The sequence below is a fragment of the Anomaloglossus baeobatrachus genome, chromosome 7, assembly GCF_048569485.1.
Source record: "Anomaloglossus baeobatrachus isolate aAnoBae1 chromosome 7, aAnoBae1.hap1, whole genome shotgun sequence".
NCBI lineage: Eukaryota > Metazoa > Chordata > Amphibia > Anura > Aromobatidae > Anomaloglossus > Anomaloglossus baeobatrachus.
In genome coordinates this window covers 43,066,055-43,091,476 of record NC_134359.1, presented here as the reverse complement: position 1 = coordinate 43,091,476, position 25,422 = coordinate 43,066,055, and the positions used below count along the sequence as shown (strand labels likewise).

The window sequence follows — 25,422 nt, the reverse complement described above, 5'->3', positions numbered from 1 at the left end:
TTTCTCACACTCTCTCTCTCGTCCCGGATTTCGCTCCCCAGTTCCGGATTTCGGTCCCCAATCCCGGATTTCGCTTCCCATTGACATATATGGGCTGGATTTTGGATCTGATCCGGACTTCTTTGTCAACCCGCCGCGGATCCGTCGGACCCAGATTATGGCCAGTCCGCTCAACTCTAGTAACAGTACATTGCTAGTTAGTTTATTTCTAGTCATTGGAAATATTAAAATATTTTGAAACTATTGGAATTTAATATTTGGCAAAAAAAGTTTTAATTTTCTGTTAGAAATCGGTCAATAATTTTGGTGCTGATTTACTTTCTAATATACCGTAAATGATCACATCCGCCTGCAGCCAACGTTATCCTAGGAACTCGCTGCAAACATTTATATCTTTGCAGATACAAAAAGAGAAAGCCTAAAGCTTATACAGTCCGCCACAATTTAACTTTTTTCCATAATGCAAAAAATTTATTAAAAATATCAATCGGCACCAAAATGTTGACCCATTTAGATTCACTTTAAGGTACCTATGCACTGACCTTTATCTCATCTTCTCTATTAATGTTCTCGGCATTTAATAACTAATTCAGACTTTTATTCTTGCTTTAGCAATCTATTTTGTGGAAGACTACTGCAGTATATAAAAACTTGATTACATTAAAATTTCTTGACGGTTTTATAAGGGAAATGGTCGCTTGTATATAACTTGTACATCTGATGAACATTAAAACAAACAATATGTTATGTCTGAGAACAGTAAATGATAGAAATGCCAAGCCGATGTTCAATAAACTTGTTTTTGTATTTAAAAAAAGCGCTGTCTGGTTTATTTTATATATAGGACTATAAAGGGATTGGGACTAGTGATGGGTGAGGACTACGATGCTCTGTGCTCGTAATGAGTGAACACTACGATGCTCCGCGCTCATAAGTGAACACTACAATGATCGGCGCTCGTAATGATGAGAGAACACTACGATGCTCGTAATGATGAGTGAACACTACAATACTCGTAATGATGAGTGAACACTACAATGCTCGTAATGATGAGTGAACACTACAATGCTCGTAATGATGAGTGAACACTACAATGCTCGTAATGATGAGTGAACACTACAATGCTCGTAATGATGAGTGAACAACTACGATGCTCGTAATGATGAGTGAACACTACAATGCTCGTAATGATGAGTGAACACTACGATGCTCGTAATGATGAGTGAACACTACAATGCTCGTAATGATGAGTGAACAACTACGATGCTCGTAATGATGAGTGAACACTACGATGCTCGTAATGATGAGTGAACACTACGATGCTCGTAATGATGAGTGAACACTACGATGCTCGTAATGATGAGTGAACACTACGATGCTCGTAATGATGAGTGAACACTACGATGCTCGTAATGATGAGTGAACACTACGATGCTCGTAATGATGAGTGAACACTACGATGCTCGTAATGATGAGTGAACACTACGATGCTCGTAATGAGTGAACGCTACGTTGCTCGTAATGATGAGTGAACACTACGATGCTCTGTGCTCCTTACTTGAGTTGAGCAGGTCTACTCGAGCAATGAGTACAATGATAGTCAATGACTGGGCAGTTCGGCGCCTCCTCTCTCCGGTCTGGTGCCTCCTCTCTTCTTGCAATCTCCATCCTCTTTCTATCCAGACCAGGCCAACATTGCGGTCCTGCACAGACACACTTTGATCTGTCCTGCTCAGGGCAGATCAAAGTATTGTAATGCGCATGCGCAAGGAAAGGTTAAAGACCACCCATGCATGCGCACTACAATACTTTCAGCTGCCTGCAATGTCTGCCGGGACTCATAGGAGGAGGACCGAGATTGCAGAAAAGAGGAGGCGCCGGACTGGAGAGCAGCAACACCCATGGAACCGGTCTGCCCCCTAGATGAATAGTATAAGTGGGGGTTTTTTACGTTCTACAGCGCGGCATGGGTTTTTATATGCAGCATTATGGAATCCTGTATATAAGAGCCCACTGGTGGTGGCCGCAGCTTATAGTCACCAAATCTGGTGACATGTTCCCTTTTAATGAATTTATCGAGCCACACTAGTTAAAGGGAATCTGTCAGCGGGTTTTTACTATGTAAGTTGAAGCCTGCATGCTGTAGGGGTTAACAAAATAAAACAACTATGACTCTCTTATCAGGCTCTGTGCTGTTCTCTAATTAAAATGAGATCACTTGTGGGGGGTTCTGCTGTTCTGGTACCTAAATGGGGCCCACAATTCATTGCAGCAAAATCTATGCTCTAAAAGTCCTCTTGAGCCTGTGTGGCCAACTAGTACTTTCTGACAACAATGTCGAAATTGTCATGTTCTGACAACATTTGCATTTTCTGGTCCAATCTTTTTTTTTTATCTTTTGTGAAAATGAAAAATTTGCAGCTAATATAACATTTTAGTGGTAAAAAATTAATTTTGTTTAAAGGGAACCTGTCACCACTTTTTTGGCGTATAAGCTGCAGCCACCACCACCGGGCTCTTATATACAGCATTCTAACATGCTGTATATAAGAGCCCACACCGCTGTGTAGAACGTAAAAATCACTTTATAATACTCACCTAAATAGTCGCTGTGGTGGAGTTGGGTCATATGGGCGTCTCCGTTCTCCGGTGCAGGCGCCTCCTCTTTCGACCATCTTCGTCCTCCTTCTGAAGCCTGGGTGCATGACTCATCCTACGTCATACACTCTCACTGGTCCCGCGCAGGCGCACTACAATACTTTGATCTGCCCCGCGCAGGACCTCAATGCCGGCAAATGTGGATGAAGTAGGACAAAGATGGCCGAAAGATGAGGCACTGGATAACTGAGACACCAATATGACCCAACTCCACCGCAGCGACCGTTTAAGTGAGTATTATAAAGTGATTTTTACGTTCTACACAGCGGCCAGGGGTCTTATATACAGCATGTTAGAATGCTGTATAAAAGAGTCCAGTGGTGGTGGCTGCAGCTGATAGGCCTCAAATCTACTGACAGGTTCCCTTTAACTTTCCATTGCCCAATGTTATTTTGCGTAAAATGAGCAGCAGTGTGGACGTTACATTCTCATTGTACCGCCCCCATGTCAGCGGCCGTGCCGCTCGGATCCGGAACCGCGGTGGCTCGAGGGGTCTCCAGACCCGGAGGGTTGCATGGACACTCGAAGTGAAAAGGGGAATATATACAGGGGGTTAGAAGTTCGTGACGCCACCCACGGTGCGTGGTAAGATGGAGTACCACCGCTGCTGTAGGGCGAGCCCGGTGGCGGTGGTATGGCAGCAGGGTGTTTAACCCCTTCTTGGGTAGGGGTTTTTGCCCCGGGGCCAGGTGATGGTGGCAGTGAAGGGGTGCCGTTGGGGAGTAAAGGGTTTCTGCGTACTCACTCAGTCCAAGAATACTGACACCGACAGCTTGTAAACCAGAATTCTGAGCACCGCTGCAGCAGGGAGGAAGCACGAGTGGATCTGTGCCCCTTGGTGTTGCTTGTTAGCCTGTAACCTTTTCCGTGGCACTCTCTTCACTATTTGGACCCTGTAGTGTGGAACTAGTCGGGTCCCGCTCACCCGTATGGCTAACAGAGTGAGCTTGCTCTCAGGGTTCACGCTTGGGATTTTCTGGACGATATAGTGGGAAAGTCCTATCCCCTCGTTGCGCTAGTACCCCGATTTTGGAGCGGGTGGAGGATGAATCTAGAAAACTTCACCCTTGTCGAGTAAATTACCGGGCTACGTGAAGCTGCTTACCGGCCTAGGGGCCACGTACTTCGTCGTGCCCTGGCCCCTGCCCGGAGATGGCTCAAGGCCGCCGGCTGCACTCCTCGGCAGATCCGTGCCACTTGACACGATCCCCTGCGACCGGGGTTCCAGCTCCTACCAGGCCCAGACCAACGTCTGCCATCTAGTAATCTCAAGGAGCCCTGCTCCGGACCTCCTCTCTCCTTTCCCTCCAACATCACTCACTCTAAGGCTATGTGCGCACGTTGCGTAAATACATGCAGTTACGCTGCGCTTTGTAGCGCAGCGTAACTGCATGCGTCCTGCGTCCCCTGCATAATCTATGGAGATTGTGCAGGGGCCGTGCGCACGTGGCGTCTTAGAGCGCAGCGCTTCGGCTGCTGCCCGAAGCGCTGCCTTCTAAGAAGTGACATGTCACTTCTTCCGTGCGCTTTGCCGGCAGCTCCTGCTCTGTCTATGGCAGGAGCTGCAGGCAGAGCGCATGGAATCGGCTTTTTTTTTTTTCTCTACAGACATTTTCTGCAGCGATTTGAAGCGCACGTGTGCTCTTCAGATCGCTGCAGAAATTTCTGCAGTGACTGTACGCAACGTGCGCACATAGCCTAACACCTATGACTTTCCCTTACCAACCCCCCAAGTGGGCGGCCCTATTCCCTTCAGGCCCCCCATTGGTGTGTCTGGTGGGTGTGGTGCAGAGTGTTCCTAGGGTTTTGACTGGCTAAGCTTTTAGCAACACCGAAGGACAGGGATCTGTAACCAAAGAGGATGCAGATACTGTGCAGAAAGGCAGATTGCACAATACCCTGTGACGACCTGATAGGCCAGGGCGTCACAACTACATTGTGAGGCACCTGTGTCGTCAAAATACTCACTACACCCCTAGATGAATGGCTTCTGCTGTTTTTGACACCTCAGGTGCTCTGCAAATGGTGCCCACAATCTATTCCCAAAAAATATCTGCATTCCAAGAGCCAAATCGCATATGACTACATTTGGGGTATTGCTGAGTTTGGAGGAATTTGCATAACAAATTGTAAGGTCCATTTTCTTCTAATACCCCTTGTGAACATTTTAAAAAAATGGGGCTAAAGGAACATAAAACGAATAAAAAAAAAAATAAAAAAAATTTTTTTTAATAGCTCAATATCAAAAACCTGGATAGAACTCATGCGACGAAAACTAATGTGTCCTTCCTAGAATTTATTTGCACTTTTTGATACTTATTATTCTGCTACTATAATTTTATCAGGTCGGAGAATTCCCATTCAAAATCTAAAACTGTCAAAATAAATGTGTAATATTTCTTTAAAACAAAAATGTTTACAAATATGTGAGTATTTGTCACCGGTCCCTCCTCCTCCTCCTCTCTGATCACTCACAGAAATGGTGGAGCAGCAGTTGTTTTTCACATTATTGTGCAATTGATATTTGGCTAGAAGATTCCCGGCAGCTCAGACCGCTGTGATCTCATCCCTCAGATCCCCGGATCCAGATCCAAATTAAGGGGTTAAATCTCCAGCAGGAATGAGGATAATGTCTTCTGTGGCTGCAGAGATCAGAGCTGCTCTTCTATGTCTGTGCTCCGCAGTCTGCTGCGTGTCTGGTCAGTCTGCCCCTGAACACGGAGATGGTAAGTGACACCACGTTATTAATACTATGTTACATATTAGCCAGAATATAGGCTTTTTAGGGACTGCTGCCCCCCACAGTAACACCCCATATAAACCGTCCACCCTCCATGCTACATTCAAACTTTAAAGTTAATATTCATAAAGAGTAACTTTTTTATAATGTAATAATACTCCAGGCATTGCAAAGTTATGATTTTTTTTGGTAATAAAAAGTAATGAAGAGTTTTCGTTATATGAAAATTTATAAATATTTCCAATACCTAATGTTTCCTTCTTTCCCAAATAATATGCCACAGTGCTATTTCACATTTCATGATCCTTTAGAAGCTGCTTTCAACTGCTGCTCAGCCACAATTCATACACTATTTTCTATCAGAGCATGATAAGGTCATAAAAGAACTTTGAGGCGGCATTTAAAGCGCACCAATCACCAGGATTTTTCTATATAACCTAAAGCCAGTGCTATATTGGCACTATCATGCTGATTCTATACGTATTTGTAGTGGTCAGCCCGGATGTATAGTTTTTGAAACACAAGCAAGATTGTAAAATAATAATAATATTTATTCATTTATATAGCACTATTAATTCCACAGCGCTTTACATACAATGGCAACACTGTCCCCATTGGGGCTCACAATCTAGGTTCCCTACCAGTATGTTTTTGGAGTGTGGGAGGAAACCGGAGTACCTGGAGGAAACCCACGCAAACACGGGGAGAACATACAAACTCCTTGCAGATGGTGTCCTTGGTGAGATTTCAACCCAGGACCCCAGAGCTGCAAGACTTCAGTGCTAACCACTGAGCCATCACAAGACTTCAGTGCTAACCACTGAGCAGCGTTTTGATTGGCAGCAGCTGCCCATCAGCTAATAGCTGGGGTGGGTTTTGATAGTGATTCCTGCCCCTTGCCTGTTGTTCTACCCTCTTTTAGTTATGCTAATTCTATTATAATAGCGTTATACTAATGGTTGTGGCTAGAAGGACCTGTGCTGACGTCATACCCATGTGACCAAAAGTAGCGGGGCCTCAGCTTACAGCAATTATTTTTCTGTTGGCTGAGGCCCCACCCCTTCTGGTCACATGGGTATGATGTCAGCACAGGTCCTTCTAGCCACTTTGATTTAGCTACAACCATTAATAAAACGATTCTATAAGGGAATTAGCATAAATAAAAGATAGGGGGAGGCAGAAAGGCAGGGGGAGGGGGGAGAGAATCACTATGAATACCCCCTCAGCTATCAGCTGATCGGCAGCTGCTGCCAATCAAAAAGCTGTTCATGTTACAAACTTTACTTGCTTGTGTTTCAAAAACTATACATCCTAGCTGACAACTAAAGGTATGTATAGAATCAGCCTGATAGCGCCAGTATAGCACTGGCTTTAGGTTATATAGGAAAGTCCTGGTGGTTTGTGCTCTTTAAATTGGAGGGTTCATGGTTTGCTGATGGCGGGGTAGGACCCGCACTAGCAGAGCTCCTACTCGGTTTCCAATCTACCCACAGCCTTCTTCTCTCTATGCCGCTGTGGCCATGGGTAGGACGAGAACATCCTCGACTCCTCACCAGAGCTCGGCAACCTCAGAAGCAGGTGTCTCCCGCTACCTAATTTTTAATAAGACCATCTTATTAAAATGAATAGAATTCCCAGCGCTCTTGGTCCCAAATCCGCAGTGGCCTCAAAACCACATGATGATGTGTGTCACATTCATTTTTATAAGGAGAAGAAAGCCATCTTGCAATCTGCAAAAACGAAAGAGAACATAGAAATGGATCTTTTTTTAGCGATCGAGAAGGATCAGATGGTAATAAATCGTCTCTGCCTTTTCTATGGGGTATCAGACACAGCTGGAAAACCGCTGGCACATCAAAAACTGCATCAATAAAGCGATTTTGTTATGTGAAATCAACTTTAATATATTTTATGACAAATATAGTGTAATAATAAAGTCCTAATATGTGCAGCAGTCGGACGTTCTGTATCGCAACGTGCAGGAAGTAATATGGGGATGTGACATTGTGCAAGACTGAAGAAAGCGCTCAATAAGCAGCTGGGAATAATGACAATGGACTAGAACTTTTCTGACCTCTTATTTAATATATTTCTTTTGCTATAATTTGTAATCCCCCTACATGTACATTTTTGCATTGACTGAACATCCATGTGCCTGTATGGCAGGGGTGGGGAACCTTTTTACTGCCGGGGGCCATTTGAAAATTTCTACCAACCTTCAGGGGCCGCACCAAATTATTAATGTGAAAATTGCCCGGCTACATTTGTGACATTAATCATGTTGCTTCTCACAGCTGCTTTTCCAGGATTGTCTCGGTCTGAAGTGCAGTCAACTCTTTGTGATAATAAGATTGGTAAATCATATACATCACATAACAGACTGGGACTGCTGTACATACATCACAGGAGGGGCTGGGGGCATATAGATCACATAGGAGACGCTGGGACTGCGATATATATATCACATAGGAGATGCTGGGGCTGCTGTATATACATTACAGGAGATGTCCCAGCCCCTCCTTTGATTTGTATGACCCAGCCCCTCCTGTGATGTATATGCCCCAGCTTCTCTTCTGATGTGTATGCCCCCAGCATCTCCAATGTGATGTATTTGCCTCCATCCCCTCCTGTGATGTATATGGCCCCAGCATCTCCAACATGATGTATATGCCCCAGCCCCTCCAGTGATGTGTATACCCCAGCCCCTCATATGATGTATATGCTCCAGCCCTGCCTGTGATATATACATCACATGAGCCACTGATGTATATGCCCTCGGCCTCTCTTGTGATGTATTGTATATGCATCACTGGGAGGCATAGATATTGCTTTGGGGCACAGACAGCATTTGGGGGGCACATACATCACTGGAGGAGCACAGACAGCACTGGGGTGCACAAACAACACTGGGGGGCACGCACATCACTAGGGGGCATGGACAGCACTGGGGGGAGAAAGGAGTTGGCTGAAGAATGGCACCTCTGGTGGCAGCATACCGGACCGGAGAAGAACTAAAAGATTGGGCATTGAAATTCAATAATGCCAAATACTAATCAGACATCATCTGTGTGATGTGATTGTGCAATTAAAGTGGTATCCCCACCTTAATAAGTGATGGTATACCACTAGAATATGCAATCAATACTATGGGGGTCCAACCACTGGGAAAAGTGATGGCATATCCATTAATAATAAGGTTGGAAACACGTTACTGTCAAAATATTATGGGTGCTGCAGATATGATACCCCTTCTTATTCGATAAAAGGATAAATAAATCTGGCGCTCATTAAAGGGACCCAACCAGCGGGATTTTCATATATAAAATAAAGCCAGTGCTATACTGGGTCTAGGATGCTGAATGTAAGCATAGCTTCTGTTCAGAGATTGGATGTTTTATTTCAGAAATATGTGCAAGTAAAGTTCCAGCAATGCACTGCTATTTGACTGACAGGTGCAACAGGATGGGAATATGTGGGTCGGGTCTTGCTATCTATTCCCGCCTCTGTCTGCCTGCCTGGCTTTCCTCCCCCTGTCACCGTCATACATGTTAATTCCGGAATCACTTGGAAGTATTACATAAAAGTCTTCACTAAGATGGCATCGGAGTCGGCGTCTGTGTATAGTGCTATCTGCAGCACTATTTTTGTGAACACTTCTTTCAGCGGACTGCCGTATGCGCTATGTGAGGGTGGCACGTGCGCCCTTGCATCCTCTGCACTCATTGTGACCACGGGATCATGCGCGGTCACATCAGAAATCCAGATCGCCCACAAAATCATCCGGTTGTAGACCGCGCTAAGAAGAACACGAGCTGCACACTTCACAGGAGACCGGTGAGCTGATTTTGTGGGCAGTCTGCAGTTCTGTTGTGACCGCACGCGCTCCCGCGGTGACAATGAGAGCAGAGGATGCAAGAGCGCATGCGCCACCCTGTCATAGCACATACGGGAGTCCTCTGACAGAAGGCAGTGCTCACAAAGATGACGCCAGGGATAGCGCTATGGCAGGCGCCTACTCCGATGCCAGCTTAGTGAAGACTTTTAAGTAATACTTCCAAATCCTAGTGCACAGGCACTGGAATTAATGTGTATGATGGAGACAGGGGAGGAAGGCCAAGCAGGCAGACAGGTGGCAATAGAGAGCAAGACCTGACCCACATATTCACTTCCTGTTGCACCTGTCTATCAAACAACAGTGTATTGCTGGAACTTTACTTGCACATATTTCTGAAATAAAACATTGAAACTCACAACAGAAGCTATGCTTACATTCAGCATACCAGCACCAGTATAGCACTGCCTTTACTTTATATATGAAAATCCCGCTGGTTGGTTCTCTTTAAGTACCATATTTAAGATTTAGAAGATGCACCAGATCATAAGATACACCCCAAATTTAGAGAGAATAAAAAAAGGGGTCCATTTTACAATCCGGTAGTCTCTTACTGGGGAAGGGGGAGATAGCAGCGGGGGTCAGAGGAGTCAGGGACGATGGTGAGGGTGGCGGATGTCCCAGATGCTGTGAGGTAGGCAACTTCCAGAAACTGTCGGTGGTGCGGGCTTCAAAGAAATGGCGCCCGGAGTCTACACATGCGCAGATTAAGTTATCGGCTCAATGAGAAGACGAGATCTCTTCCGCGCATGCGCTACCTCCAGGCGCCATTTTCCTTAAGACCGCTGCTGGAAGATTAATGGGCCGGAGGCGGCGCGTGTGCAGATGAGAGCTTGAGCCGAGAGCTCCATCTGCCCAGGCGTCACCTCCGCACGCCATTATTTGATTCCAGTACCACTGACATTTTCAGGATGCCCCTGCCTCACTGCTCGCAGCACAAAAGCCCGCAGCACAGTACAGTACAGCAACCTGCAGACCTCAGCACAGTGCCTGCCTTCTACGACCCCTCTCTATCACCTCTTGGTAAGGTGCATTCGGATTATAAGATGCACCCCTCATTTTCATCCCAAATTTTTGGGAGGAAAAGGGTGTCTTAAAATCCAAAAAATACAGTAATTGCAGTGAAAATGTGATTTTACTGGTAACTTTTCCGTCTGTAATATAGACCACCTTCAGACAGTTGCGCACTACCACCGGGATTATTTTACCCTTATTTTATGGCGCTGTGTACCTTTTCTCCTCACACCCAGCAATTTGTCTGAAGAAGGGCTATATTAGTATATTACAGACTAAAACGTTACTTTTTTGGATTTTTTTTTAAATCATGTTTTAACTGCATATCCATTAATAAGATGGAACATTCAGTCGGCGAACACTGCCAAATTTTAATTAAAAGCTCCATCAGTTAAAAAGGATGCGGTCAAACCTCCGTGTAAGTGCACAATAATACGTTGGCTACCCGTACGGCACGTGCTACGTTGGCTACCCGTACGGCACCTTCTACGTTGGCGACCCGTACGGCACGTGCTACGTTGGCTACCCGTACCTCACGTGCTACGATGGCTACCCGTACCTCACGTGCTACGATGGCTACCCGTACGGCACGTGCTACGATGGCTACCCGTACGGCACGTGCTACGTTGGCGACCCGTACCTCACGTGCTACGATGGCTACCCGTACGGCACGTGCTACGATGGCTACCCGTACGGCACGTGCTAAGATGGCTACCCGTACCTCACATGCTACGATGGCTACCCGTACGGCACGTGCTACATTGGCGACCCGTATGGCATGTGCTACGTTGGCGACTCGTACGGCACGTGCTACGTTGGCGACCCGTACGGCACGTGCTACGTTGGTGACCCGTGTGGCATGTACCGTATGTCCTTGTTATATATTACTTATATTTATCATTCATATAGCTTTATTTCCTATCTCCTGTCTTGTTTCGCAGCCTGTCCTTCTCCATTGTGGGTCCAGTTTCACAGCAGTTGTTACACATTCGTCCATGTGACACAGAATTCACTAAGTGTTGAACCAGCTCGAGACCTTTGCAAAGGTATTAAAACCCGGTGATACTGTGAGTTTTCAGAATATTGTCAAGTTTAGTATCTTTAACAGATCTTGTGTGTGATATCTTAGCAGAGCTTCACGTACCTTTTCCCAAAAGCCTCAAACAGGGGATGGGGCTGAAGTATGGATTTACTGGTTCCGTGATCCAAACTTGTCTAGTCTCCTGGAACATCTGAGCGTTAACTAAGGGGAAAGATTCCCAAAAGTGATGATTAGAGTTTAGCGAGTACCTATTTGTACTCACTATACTCCTAACGAGTACTGTCTAATACTCGCGTATTGATTCCTAATAGTGTGTGCAATGCAAGTCAATAGGGAAAAACTCGCAAAGTAACGAGTAACCTGAATGCCGCACTTTTCGTGCGAGTAGTGAATAGTGCAGAATTCTGGTTACTCATTACTTTGCCAGTTTTTCCCCATTGACTTGCATTGCACACACTATTCGGAATGAATACGCGAGTATTAGACAGTTCTCGTTATGAGTATAGCGAATGCGAATTGCTCAACTCTAGTGATGATTAGTGATGAGCGAGTATGCTTGTTACTACTCGGTACTCGCACGAGTATCACTGTACTCGGGCTACTCGGCGGGGACCGAGTAATTTTGCAATACTCGTGCTGTACTCGTGGTCTTCATCCCTGCATGTTGGCGCTCTTTTGAGAGCCAGCCCTCATGCAGGGATTGGCTGGCAGACCACTGCAATGCCACAGCCCTGTTAGTTGTGGAATTGCAGTGATTGGCCGGCCTGCACAGCGTGACCGAGCCTTTATACCGGCGGGCGCACTGTGCTCTGCACACAGCCATCTCATATTCCCTGCTATCCCCGCCCACAGGCGCCTATGATTGGTTGCAGTGAGACACGCCCCCACGCTGAGTGACAGGTGTCTCACTGCACCCAATCACAGCAGCCGGTGGGCGTGTCTATACTGTGCAGTAAAATAAATAAATAAATAATTAAAAAAAACGGCTTGCGGTCCCCCCAATTTTAATACCAGCCAGATAAAGCCATACGGCTGAAGGCTGGTATTCTCAGGATGGGGAGCTCCACGTTATGGGGAGCCCCCCACCCTAACAATATCAGTCAGCAGCCGCCCAGAATTGCCGCATACATTATATGCGACAGTTCTGGGACTGTACCCGGCTCTTCCCGATTTACCCTAGTGCGTTGGCAAATCGGGGTAATAAGGAGTTAATGGCAGCCCATAGCTGCCACTAAATCCTAGATTAATCATGTCAGGCGTCTCCCCGAGATTCCTTCCATGATTAATCTGTAAATTACAGTTAAAAAACACACACCCGAAAAATCCTTTATTAGAAATAAAAAACACTAACAAAGTCCCTCATTACCAATTTATTAACCCCGACAAACCTTCCTTGTCCAGCGTAATCCACGGTCCTCCAGCGTCGCGTCCAGCTCTGCTACATTCAGGTGACAGGAGCTGCAGAATACACCGCCGCTCCGGTCACCTCCACGCAGCTAATGAGGTGAGTATAGCGATCAGCTGAGCTGTCACTGAGGTTACCTGGATGCAGCGGTGGATGCAGCGGTGGCCGCGGGTAACCTCAGTGACAGCTCAGCTGATCGCTATACTCACCTCATTAGCTGCGTGGAGGTGACCGGAGCGGCGGTGAGTAGCGCGATCAGCTGAGCTGTCACTGAGGTTACCCGCGGCCACCGCTGCATCCACCGCTGCATCCAGGTAACCTCAGTGACAGCTCAGCTGATCGCTATACTCACCTCATTAGCTGCGTGGAGGTGACCGGAGCGGCGGTGTATTCTGCAGCTCCTGTCACCTCAATGTAGCAGAGCTGGACGCGACGCTGGAGGACCGTGGATTACGCCGGACAAGGAGGGTTTGTCGGGGTTAATAAATTGGTGATGAGGGACTTTGTTAGTGTTTTTTATTTCTAATAAAGGATTTTTCGGGTGTGTGTGTTTTTTAACTGTAATTTACAGATTAATCATGGAAGGAATCTCGGGGAGACGCCTGACATGATTAATCTAGGATTTAGTGGCAGCTATGGGCTGCCATTAACTCCTTATTACCCCGATTTGCCAACGCACCAGGGTAAATCGGAAAGAGCCGGGTACAGTCCCAGATCTGTCGCATATAATGTATGCGGCAATTCTGGGCGGCTGCTGACTGATATTGTTAGGGTGGGGGGCTCCCCATAACGTGGAGCTCCCCATCCTGAGAATACCAGCCTTCAGCCGTATGGCTTTATCTGGCTGGTATTAAAATTGGGGGGACCGCACGCCGTTTTTTTTTAATTGTTTAATTATTTATTTCACTGCACAGTATACACACACACACCGGCTGCTGTGTTTGGTTGCAGTGAGACACGCCCCCCACGCTGAGTGACAGGTGTCTCACTGCACCCAATCATAGGCGCCGAAAAGCAGGAAAACAGGGATTACGAGATTGTTTAATGAGCGGCCGGCTTTTTCTAAAGAGGAAAAGCCGCCGGAGTTTAGTGAACAGCCGTGCAGCGCCGCAGCAGTGATCGGGGAACGGTAAGTAAGAGAGAGGGGGGAGAATGACCGACAGACTGTGAGAGGGGGACAGACAAGACAGACAGAGCGAGACCGACCGACGGGAGATAGAATGAAAAAAAAAAATGACCGACATCGCTAGTAAAAAGCACAAAACGTGCGTTTTGGACATCGGAGTGCCACACAATGTTTTACGTAAAATCTTTCATGTATTGATCTCAAAAAGTAACATACACCAGCTCTATCTCACTATTGGGTATGTGCCCTTAACATTTCTGCCATGAAAATTCATTTTGGTGTCATTTTGGAAGGTTTTCTGGTGAGTCCGTAAAAATGGCGTAAAACGCGGACAAAATTGTTCACAGCTGTGACTTTTGAGTGATAAATGCTTCAAGGGGTCTTCCCCATGCTGTTGCCATGTCATTTGAGCACTTTTCTGAGACTTTTGTGACATTTTTAGGGTTTCTACATGCTGCCGGTGGTAATTTCACAAAAATACTCGGGTCTCCCATAGGATAACATTGGGCTCGGTGCTCGGGCCGAGTACACGAGTATCTTGGGATGCTCGGCCCGAGCCTCGAGCACCCGAGCTTTTTAGTACTCGCTCATCACTAGTGATGATCAATAAATAAAATTCCTCTGCGTTGCAATTCTCTGCTACCTAATAGCAAAATAATGGCAGAAAACACAGTATAGACACAGTATATATATAAAAAACAAAGTCTAGGGTGAAAGATTTTCAATAGCAAAATGGATTCTCTATTTAAGGTCTTACTTTTTTTGGCCAAGTTGCAAAAATGGTCTACCTGTCCCACCCTGTGACACAGACTATCCTCTGCTCGTGATTACTGGCTGCTGAAAGTATGTCAGAGTCGCTGGATATTATCACCTCCATTAAGTGCAAATAAGAAAAATTTGGTGATTGTCCAAACCCCCCAAAACTGAACAACTTAGCAAAAACTATTTTTTTTTCCTGTCTGTCATTAAAGGGCAGAGGATGTGAGGTTTTGTTATGCCACTTTCTAAATGGTCTTCATTTTCTAGCATTTTGTAGCTGCAGAATGTCTAAAGGCGGCGTTACACGCTACGATTTATCTGACGATATGTCATCCGGATTCCATGACGCACATCCGGCATCGTTAGCGACGTCGTTGCGTGTGACACCTACGAGCATCTCCGAACGATCACAAATAGGTTGAAAATCGTTGATCGTTGACACGTCGTTCAGTTTCAAAATATTGTTCATCGTTTGGAACGCAGCAGACACATTGCTACGTTTGACACCCTGCAAACGACGAACAACATCCACACGACCGCCTTGGTCAAACAATTTATCGCTGAACGATTTTGCGTCGCTTGTGAGATCGTTACGTGTGACCGCTAATAAACGACCTATGAGCGATCTCGGCAAATTGTAACAACGATCTGGGCATGTCACATCGCTAACGAGATCGTCAGATAAATCGTAGTGTGTAAAGCGGCCTTTAGTCCTTTATCTAGCGGAATAATCTGAAAAAAGGTTTCACATCTGTCAAAGCACTTGCCAAGTTTAGACAGCTTTCTGCTTCACCCTCCCTTCACTTAGTGTTAGGTATAGTAGGAGGGAAGGGGTGTACACAAATATCCACAGCACAGAGAGGAGAGAAAGAGTCTACAGTCTCAGGGAGGGAAGAGAATAGACAACTATAGGAAAACACAGGAAAAGGTAAGGGGGCTCACACAGATCGCCATAGCTTGGAGGAGAAAGTGCAGTACAGTCTCAGGGAAGCAGAGAATAGTCAACCATAGGAAACTGCATGAATTGGTAAGGAAGTTCATACAGATCTCTACAGCTTGGAGAAAAAAAAGTATCTAAACTCCTTAAGAGGGCAGAAAGCAAACTAATGGAAACCTAATAAAGAGGGGAAGCGTGTAGATATCTCCAGGGCACAGAGGAGATAAAGCATCTACAGTCTCCGACTATAGAGCAAATGAAGAGGAATTACTACATAGAAGCTATGATGTTGTATGAGCACCTGAAAACCATCAATTCCTAGGGACATTAGTGATGTTTGAACCCTTTTCTGACCTTTAACTCATAATAATAATATGTATTCATTTATATAGCGCTGTTAATTCCACAGCGCTTTACATACATTGGTCACACTGTCCCCATTGGGGCTCACAATCTAGACTCCCTACCTGTATGTCTTTGGAGTGTGGGAGGAAACCGGAGAACCCGAAGGAAACCCACGCAAACACGGGGAGAACATACAAACTCCTTGCAGATGGTGTCCTTGGTGGGATTTGAACCCAGGACCCCAGCGCTGCAAGGCTGCAGTGCTAACCACTGAGCCACCACAAGAATGCAGTGCTAACCACTGAGCCACCGTGCCGCCCTAACTCATGTGATAATTCTAGAAATTTCTAGAACAGAGCGGCTACAGGTGAACATACCCTGTATCTCCCAACAGTACGCTGCAATTTCTCTTTTTCTGTCCATGTCCCTCAGATATTGGCGCTGACCTTATAAGCATCAGTTCACAGGAGGAGAATTCATTCCTGGTTAAAACGTTCCAGACCAAATGGAAAGGTCCCACAGAAGTGTTACTGGGCATATTCTATGACAGCGATGGTAAGTTCCTTGTATATGGTTATGCCACCATATATAATACGCCGTATTGAACTGTACAATTTATGCTAAAAACGTAAGAAAACTTTTCCCAATCTCCCAGACACCATCCTGTCCATGGCACTGAATATACGTACAATGGCCACAAGCCATAAATTGTATATAAACCTCATCATCATGTTTCCACAGACAACTCGCTGAAATGGTACGACAAGTCTGACGTCAGCTTTTTAAATTGGGGACAAGAACAGTCAGAGGATTATAACCTCAACACTTGTGTGAAAATGAACACGCAGAGCGGACGGTGGGACGTCACAGACTGCGATCAATTTAAAGAATCAGCAGTCCTATGTAAACGTGAGTACACAGCAGAAAAATTACATTTAGGGGTGGAGGAGGTTGCCACAATTTTGTCGAATTGATAACGATATGCTCGTGCAACAGAGACTTTGGTGGCACTTCTGATTTTTAGCTTATCTTGTCTAACCGATATCTCCATCACAGCTACTTTAGAGATATTTAGGCCTTTTTTCCCTAACATTTTACTGGGCGTAATATAGGTTTCCCAAAAATAGACAAATCCAACCTAAAAAGATCCTTCTTCAGGTGCGGGTTGAATGGCGTATTAGTAGGTCCATGTTGTTCTCTCTTAGCTTCTTCCCTCTGTCCATGGATTTTTCTACAAATTGCTCCAACATTCCCCAGTTACCAAAACTACCCCTCCCCCCACATCACCATCTTAGGCCCCTTTCACACGTCAGTGATTCTGGGACGTTTGTGCTTTTTTTTAAACGTACCAGAATCACTGACATACGCAGACCCATTATAATGAATGGGTCTGCTCACACGTCAGTGATTTTTCACTGCACGTGTCTCCGTGCGGCGTACCCGCGTGTGCGTGATTGCTGCACGGAGACATGTCCATTTTTTTCTGGCATCACTGATGTTCCACGGACCACTCAGTGGTGTGGTCCGTGAAACACGTGCCAGAAAAAAACGTACTTTTAAAATAAAAATCATTTTTACTCACCCGGCGTCCAGAGATGTCCTCTGCAGCCCGTTCTCCCTGCTGCTTCTAAGCCGGCTCATTATTGTCGCGCATATTCATTATGCGCGACACAGCCGACCCGGAAGCAGCTGCTGCGGGGGTCACCAGATGCTGCACCGCGGGAGCGATCAGCACCATGGAGAGCGGGAGCGGGCACAGGTGAGTTGTTTTCTAAGTGCAATCACGGGCCACGGAGAACGGAGCCCGGATTGCACTTAGACAACCCACGTGTGCCGTGAATCACGGCACACGCAGGGACATGTGCGTGTTTTACACGCCAGTGAAAAATGTCACTGTTTTTCACTGACGTGTGAAACGGGCCTTACTTGGATGTGGTCATCCCGAGTGCAGGGTGTGAAGGGTTTATATCTAGTCTGTGCCTGATTACATCCAGGTGCAGCAGAGCTGCATACAAAAATGAGAGAATATTTTTTCTTTTGAATGACTTAGGCTAGGTTCATACATCAGTCTTTTTGCCGGATCCGGCGCACTCAAGTACAGTGTATACAGTACAACGGCAGTGCAACAAGCTCCGGTCACATGCTGTCATGTGACCAGAGTATGTGACCCAGAAGTTGCCGCTCTGCCGTTATACTGTATACACTGTACTGGCGTGTGCCGACTCCGCCGAAAAGACGGATGTCTGAAACTAACCTTAAAGCTGGGTTCACACATAGCGACAGCGACAACGACATCGCTGTTACGTCACCATTTTCTGTGACGTAACAGCGACCTTGTAAGTCGCTGTTATGATCGCTGCTTAGCTGTCAAACACAGCGACGCAGCAGCAATCATAACGTCGCTACATGTGCAGAGAGCAGGGAGCCGCGCACACTGCTTAGCGCTAGCTCCTTGCTCTCCTAGCTACAGTACACATAGGGTTAATTACCCAGTGTGTACTGCAGCTACATGTGCACAGAGTAGGAGCCTGCACTAGCAGCAAGAGCGGCGGAGGCTGGTAACGAAGGTAAATATCGGGTAACCAGGGAAAGGCCTTCCCTTGGTTACCTGATGTTTACCGTGGTTACAGCTTACCGCAGCTGCCAGATGCCGGCTCCTGCTCCCTGCTCGCTTCATTTCGTCGCTCTCGCTGTCACACACAGCGATATGTGCTTCACAGCGGGAGAGCGACGACGAAAAAATGAAGCAGGACATTCAGCAACGAGCAACAACCTCACAGCAGGGGCCAGCTCGTTGCTGGATGTCACACACAGTGACAGCGACGGGACGTCGCTGCAACGTCACAGAAAATGGTGACGTAGCAGCGACGTCGTTGTCGTCGCTGTGTGTGACACCACCTTAACTGTTTTCTTGACCTGTCCAAAGATTGTAAGCTCCATTTTACTTCAGAAGGAGATATAAACCATAATAAATTGGTGCTATGTTTTTGTCATTGGAATCAAGCATGTATGTCTTTAAAGGGAACCTGTCTGGTCCAATATGCCGCCAGTACCACGAGCAGTTCTGGGTGTATATTGCTAATCCCTGCCTAACCGTCCCTGTATACACTAGCATAGATAAGGATCTTTAGAAAAAGTATTTCTAAAGATCCCATATGAGATACGCTAATGAGCACAGGGACTAGTCCCAAGAGTGGTAGCTCCGTCGACTAGTCCGCCCTCTTAGCATGTAAGCACACCCACAGGGACGTGCTAACATGCTAATGAATGCGCAGCGTCAGATGCCTGGTCAGTCTCACTGCTCTCTGCTGCCACCAGGCCCGATGGTGGATTTTGGCTCAGTGAACTTGATCAGAAGTCCTGGGCTTACGGTCATGTGTACTATGAAACTAGGCGTACGCGTCCCGGCTTCAAACTGGAGGAGCATGCATGACCGGAAGTCCAGTGACGTTATCATCATGTGCACTGAGCTGAAAACCAGTGGCAGAGGTGAAAGCGACCATATCTCTGACGCTGTGCATTGAGTAGCATGTTAGTATACCAACAGGGACATGCTAAGAGGGCCAACTAGCCAAAGGTACTAACGCCCTTGCAACTAGTCTCTGGCCTCATTAGCATATGATAAAGGATCTTTAGAAAAAGTATTTCTAAAGATCTATATGTATGCTACTAGATACAGGGACGGTTAGGCAGGGATTAGCAATATGCACCCAGAACTGCTCGTGGTTCTGGGTGCATAGTACATCTGACAGGTTCCCTTTAAGACTGTTGAGGGTAAATGGAATGTGGAGTATTTAAAAGGGAACCTGTCAGGTTCTCTATGCCCTCCAACCCAACAGCATTCATTCGTACATCTTCTGAACTTCCAGGCATTGTACAATGCGCCTAATGAAGTGTACACCCATCTTCTGAGGCACAGTGACATTGCAGAAATGAGCGGCGTGCATGCGTGAGATTTCCATTAGCTGGCGGGTCCCCTTTAAGGGCATGTGGTAGAAGATGTGTTTTGTTCAATATGTGAGCTCAATACCGGGGAGCTGCTTGAGGCAAAGGTAGTAGAGATTAGCAAACCCAAACTTTAAAAGTATCGACACCGTGTTACGTATGCAAACCCCTCATGAGCAGCGCTGTGCTCAGTGCCAGTGCCTTCAAATGGAGTTCAGGCCAAGTCCGAGTCCCAAAATGAACAGTTCGGATGAACTCGCCAAACCAAACTTCCAGGGGTCCATTCATCTCTAAAAAAAAAAAAAAAAGGTTGCTTCAACTTAACCCTAAATTTCCAGAATTTTTTTCCCCCTCAAAATATAAGCTTTGAATAAAAACTGCCTGAGTGACGATCTTCTATGATGGTAAGAGCGCCCACACCCAAAAGTCAAACCATAAAACAAAACCAGCACAATTAGATTTTACATTTCTATTGAAATAAATTTTAAACAGCAAATTTACTCTTTTTCTCTCATCAGATGTTTCCAAAGAGAGCCGCATCGTTGGTAAGACTGCATCATTTTTTTCACTATTGCTGTTTGGAACAAATTTGGGGAAATTTGAGGGTTTTTACAACCGGTCTCATTGAAATATTGAAACAAAACAAACTTAGTCACATTTCTTACTCCATTAGGCTACTTTCAGACATCCGGCTTGAGCCCTGCGGCTCAATCCGGCTGTGCAAGCTATGCAACGGATGCGGTGAAAACACCGCATCCTTTGCATAAGTTTTTCCCATGCGGCCCGCCCGGTTTTTGCCGCTTGCGGCATGCTACTGAGCATGCGCAGTGGCAAAAACCGCATGTGGCGGCCGGATGCGGTATTTGCCGCATCCGGCCGCCATAGGCATGCATTGAGAGATGCGCCGCATCGGACGAATGCGGCGCGATGCGGTTTTTTTGCCGCACGAAAAAAAGTGGCAGGCAACGTTCCATCCGGCCGCCGCATCGGCTAAATCTGCCGCATGCGGCAAAAAACGGATGGAACGCAAGGCCATGCGGCACAATGCGGCACTAATTAAAGTCTATGCAGGAAAATCGCAACCGGCAGCAAAAAAAAACGGTTGCGATTTTTCCTGCAAAGTGCCGGATTGTGCCGCAGAAGAAAAACCGGAGGTGTGAAAGTACCCTTAGGGTTGATTAAGAAGTGGCAAAATAGCTTTAGCCAGGTGTTCCATCTAAAGACACCCAAATATAGCCAACATTGATACATTTGGGGGGCAAATAAACACCGTAGCCACAAGATAAATTGACAAAAAAAAAAATCGCTTTCATGAGAAATTCCCATCTTGTTCATCAAAAGGGTTGTCCTAATTGATTTTTAGGGTATATTCCGGAATACAGAAGATCTTTGCAAGAGCAAAATATGGGCCCTTTGAAGTCTAATAAATCATAATAGACAATTCCACCTATTATGGAGGTAAAAGTAGACCCTCCTTACTTACTGGTCTCCGGCTGTACCAAAAGTATGTCCTAGCTCCAGATTGGGGTTTCCACATTCTGGTTGGAATCCACAAACTATCCATTCATTGATATGCAAGTTCTGATTGTTTTCTTTTCCCCTCTAGTACTTTCGCGTTAACATACATTTATAGCTTTTGTAGACAAGTTTAATGCACCCTAAGGCTAGGTTCGCACACTGCGTCTTTTTGACGCTGCGTTTTTGTGCGTTTTTGGCCGCTAAAAACGCACAAAAACGCACTTGCGTCGAATAAACGCATCAAAAAACGCATGCGTTTTTGCCGCGATTTGGTGCGTTTTTGGCTGCGTTTTGCTGCGTTTTTGATCTCTGCGTTTTGCTGCGTTTTTCCAATGCATTGCATGGGGAGAAAACGCAGAAAAACGCAGGAAAGAACTGATATGTCCATTTTTTTTTTTTTAACTCAAAAACGCAGGTAAAAAAAACAGATGTGTGCGGACAGCAAAAATGAAAACTCATAGACTTTGCTGGGGAAGCAAAGTCCTGCAGTTTTGAGGCCAAAAACGCACCCGAAAAATGCGCAAAAACGCCGCGAAAAACGCACTGTGCGCATATAGCCTAAATCATACTTATGATCTCATTGTTATATGAAGCAAGGCGCTGAGTGTGCTCTGAGCTTGACAAGTAGTCACCTCAAACCCTGCCCAACATTACCTCCTTTGGTCTTTATTGAATATTCTAGCATTTGTCACGTTCTTCAGTGCTGAACTGTTGCACTGTGTTGGGATTCCATGACACATGCATCAACCATGGAATCCCAGCACAGGGCAACAACCATGGAATCCCAGCACAGGGCACCACAGCATTCTCCCTGCTCTGCACAGTTATCTGGGTATAAAACAAGAACACTGATTCTATTGCTCAAAGTTAGGACAGAAATGCTGAAGTGCAGTTGTAGGATTACATGGAACATGCACAAGAAACAAACCCTGGAGCCATCAGTTAACAAAACAAAGAGGAACAGGGAAAGTGTTTAATGTGGTGACTGCACGGAAGCATATATAAAGCTCAGAAATGCCCACAGGGTACTTGTGACTTTAAGAAATCACAATTTGTGAATTGCAAAACCCAGTTGCAGGATGCCACATTCATCCATCAATATAATCCTATTCTTGGTGATACTATTTTAGACAAATTTATTCATTTTATTATTACCAACCTATTATACAGTTGTCAACTTTCTTTTGCAGGTAGAAAAGCCATGAATATTGCTTTGATTGCGACATTCACCGTAATTACACTAGTTCTACCCCTAGTGCTGATATTCCTTCACAAGAGAAGGCGCTGGTCCAATAGGCTACATAGTGCAGACATTCTCCCATACAGCGATGATGCGGTGCTGGTGGACACCATGGAGAGAGAAGACTATACCTGAAATGTCCAGGCCACGCCAACAATGATGTTCAGCAAGCAAAGCCCATAATTTTTTTTTATTTTTTTTTTTTAAATGTGGAATAATGTACCGGTACTAAATCACATAAAAAAACCTAGAGCAATAAAAGTAGATTTGTTTTTTTGCATATGTACAGTGATGGCTGAGTGTTGGCACCCCTAACATGGATTCAGAAGATGAAGTATTTCACCAAGAAAATTATCGCGATTATGGTACACATTTTGTTTACACAACTATTCTTGTGTATTGGATAAAAAAAAAAAAAAAAAAAATTGGACAATTTCCCCCAACCCCATAAAATTGGCGACAAACTTGTTAGCCCTCTCATGTTAATATTTGGTTGCACAACTTTGGAAATAAGTTGCAATCACTTCCTATAACCATTTAGTCAGCCACCAATTGTGCAATTAAAAAGATGAGGCCGGTAATTGTGTGTTGACCACCGTGTGCAACATAAGAGGTTTACAACCTATGGCACTATAGCTAATCTACCTGAACTGCAGAGAAAAATTTGAAAGGTTACAATGCAGGATAGTCCAGTGTCAGCATTTTATTTCATTCAAATATGGACAGATAGTTTGCACTATGGCAGGAGGCCCAGGAGGACCCCACTGCTGACAGTTGATCACCACACCAAGCTGCTTGCATATTGCAGTTTCAGGCTTCCCAGCCTGGTGCAGGACTACAAATTTTGTTTGTGTCCTTAGCTCTTTTGTCTTCACCATAGTGAAGTTTGGAGTGTAACTGAGGTTGTGGAAAGGTGTCTTTATACTAATAAGTTTAAACAGGTGCCATTACTGCAATAACGAGTGGAGGAGAGGAGCCTCTCAATGAAGTTACAGGTCCGAGAGCCAGAAATCTTGCATGTTTAGATGACTAAATACTTATTTTCTACCTTTATTATAAAAAAAAAAAAAAAAAACCACACAAAACAAAAAACCACCATCTTGCCAAGTCAGACAAGGTGATTTTCTTGATTTTTCTCATTTTGTCTCATAGTTGTGGTCTACCTATGATGTCCATTACAGGCCTCATCTTTTTGGGGGAGAAATTGCACAATTGGTGGCTGACTAAATATTTTCCCCACCATAAGTGACTAGTTACAGTGTTCTTTTCTTTGTAGGCATCATTCTGTTTTTCAGTTAACAGAATGATGTGCTTTCCCAAAAAGCTCTGTCTTATCTAAAGACATGACATTTTACCAGAAAAATTTTGGTTACTCATGCACATTTTGTCAAATTGCACTTTGTATGTCAGCAGTGGGGTCCTCCTGGGACTTCTGCCATAGTGCAAGCTGTCCATATTTGAATGAAAAAAAAAAAAAAGTGACACTGGACTATTCTTTCAAAATGTTCCTCTGCAGTTCATGTTCAGGTAGATTAGCTATAGCGCCATAGGTTGTAAACCTCTCGATGTTGCACACAGTGGACAACACAAAAAACAACCAAAAAACCCCCCAAACCTCAAGATCTCTGGAGATTAATAAAGAAATTTGGTCCTATTCTCTGTTCTCCATTGTTAGTGTGGCACACAGACAATTCAACTTCTCCCTTTTTATCTTGTTTCAGGTGTGGTTTTCATATTACCCACACCTGTTACTTGCAATAAGAGTTTGAAAAGGCGGGGGCGTGGCCTGGACCTCATGTAGAGAGGAAGCAGCGTGGGTGAGCTCCTGCCTGGATCCTGAATCATCCTGCACACCGGCCTTGCTGACGGGCACTACCGACCCTGGAGGGCTGCAACACTACTTATAACACCCGGGGAAGCGAGCACAGCCAGGATATGCCGACCCGCAGCAGCAATAAAAGGGACAGAGACGCACAGGAGCGCGCCTCTGAAGAATCCAATATGGCGCCGCCGGCATCCACACCATCCCGAGCTGGAGCAGTGGGAGTAGCAAGCAGGTTGGAGCGGTTTGCCAGAGTGGCCCCTGGCACAGAGCCTACCTACAACGAGGCACCCGATGGCAGCACTGAACGGGCCCTGGAGCAGGGAGAAAACATACCCGACGGTGAGACTGTGAGTACCCTGGGCCCTGCATGTTCAGCAGCACAAGATATGCAGACACAGAGGCCTGCGCTGGCAGAGGGAGGAGGGGGAGATGTGGAGCAAACAACACCTGTTTTCACTGAGGCCATACTGAGAGACATTCTGGCAGCAATTAACTCTTGCAATACCACATTGGCCACTCTAAGCAGCCAGATGGGAACTGTCACCTCAGATATGGCCTGTATTAAACGTGAGCTGCAAGGGGTGACTGTCAGAATGGGGGAGCTGGAGGAAAGAGTGAGTACAACAGAGGATAAATTACCACCAATGTCACGAGAGCTGGGAAAGGCCACGCAAAATATCTCCACACTGCTAAACAAGGTGGATGATTTAGAGAACCGCTCCCGCAGAAGTAATTTGAGACTGGTGGGGGTCCCAGAGAGGATGGAGGGCAATGACCCATTGAATTTCTTTGAAAAATGGCTTAAAGACACCATGGGAAAAGACATACTATCCTCTTTTTTTCACCATTGAAAGAGCGCACAGGGTCCCTGCGCGTGCCCCACAGCCGGGAGCACCCCCACGTCCTATTCTGATTAAACTACTGCACTATAAAGATAGGGACACTATCCTGCGCAGAGCCAGAGATATCAAAGAGC

At 45.7% G+C, this 25,422-nt stretch overlaps 1 protein-coding gene across 1 annotated transcript; it reads left to right on the top strand.

The window, feature by feature from the left end:
* Nucleotides 1-5,131: 5,131 nt before the first annotated feature.
* On the top strand, nt 5,132-22,882 carry CD302 (CD302 molecule). The gene is made up of 6 exons (XM_075317258.1): nt 5,132-5,384; nt 11,246-11,350; nt 16,351-16,473; nt 16,660-16,827; nt 20,382-20,408; nt 22,572-22,882. The coding sequence occupies exons 1-6, from the start codon at nt 5,279-5,281 to the stop codon at nt 22,754-22,756; spliced, it is 714 nt and encodes a 237-aa protein (XP_075173373.1). The 5' UTR covers nt 5,132-5,278; the 3' UTR covers nt 22,757-22,882.
* Nucleotides 22,883-25,422: the final 2,540 nt, after the last annotated feature.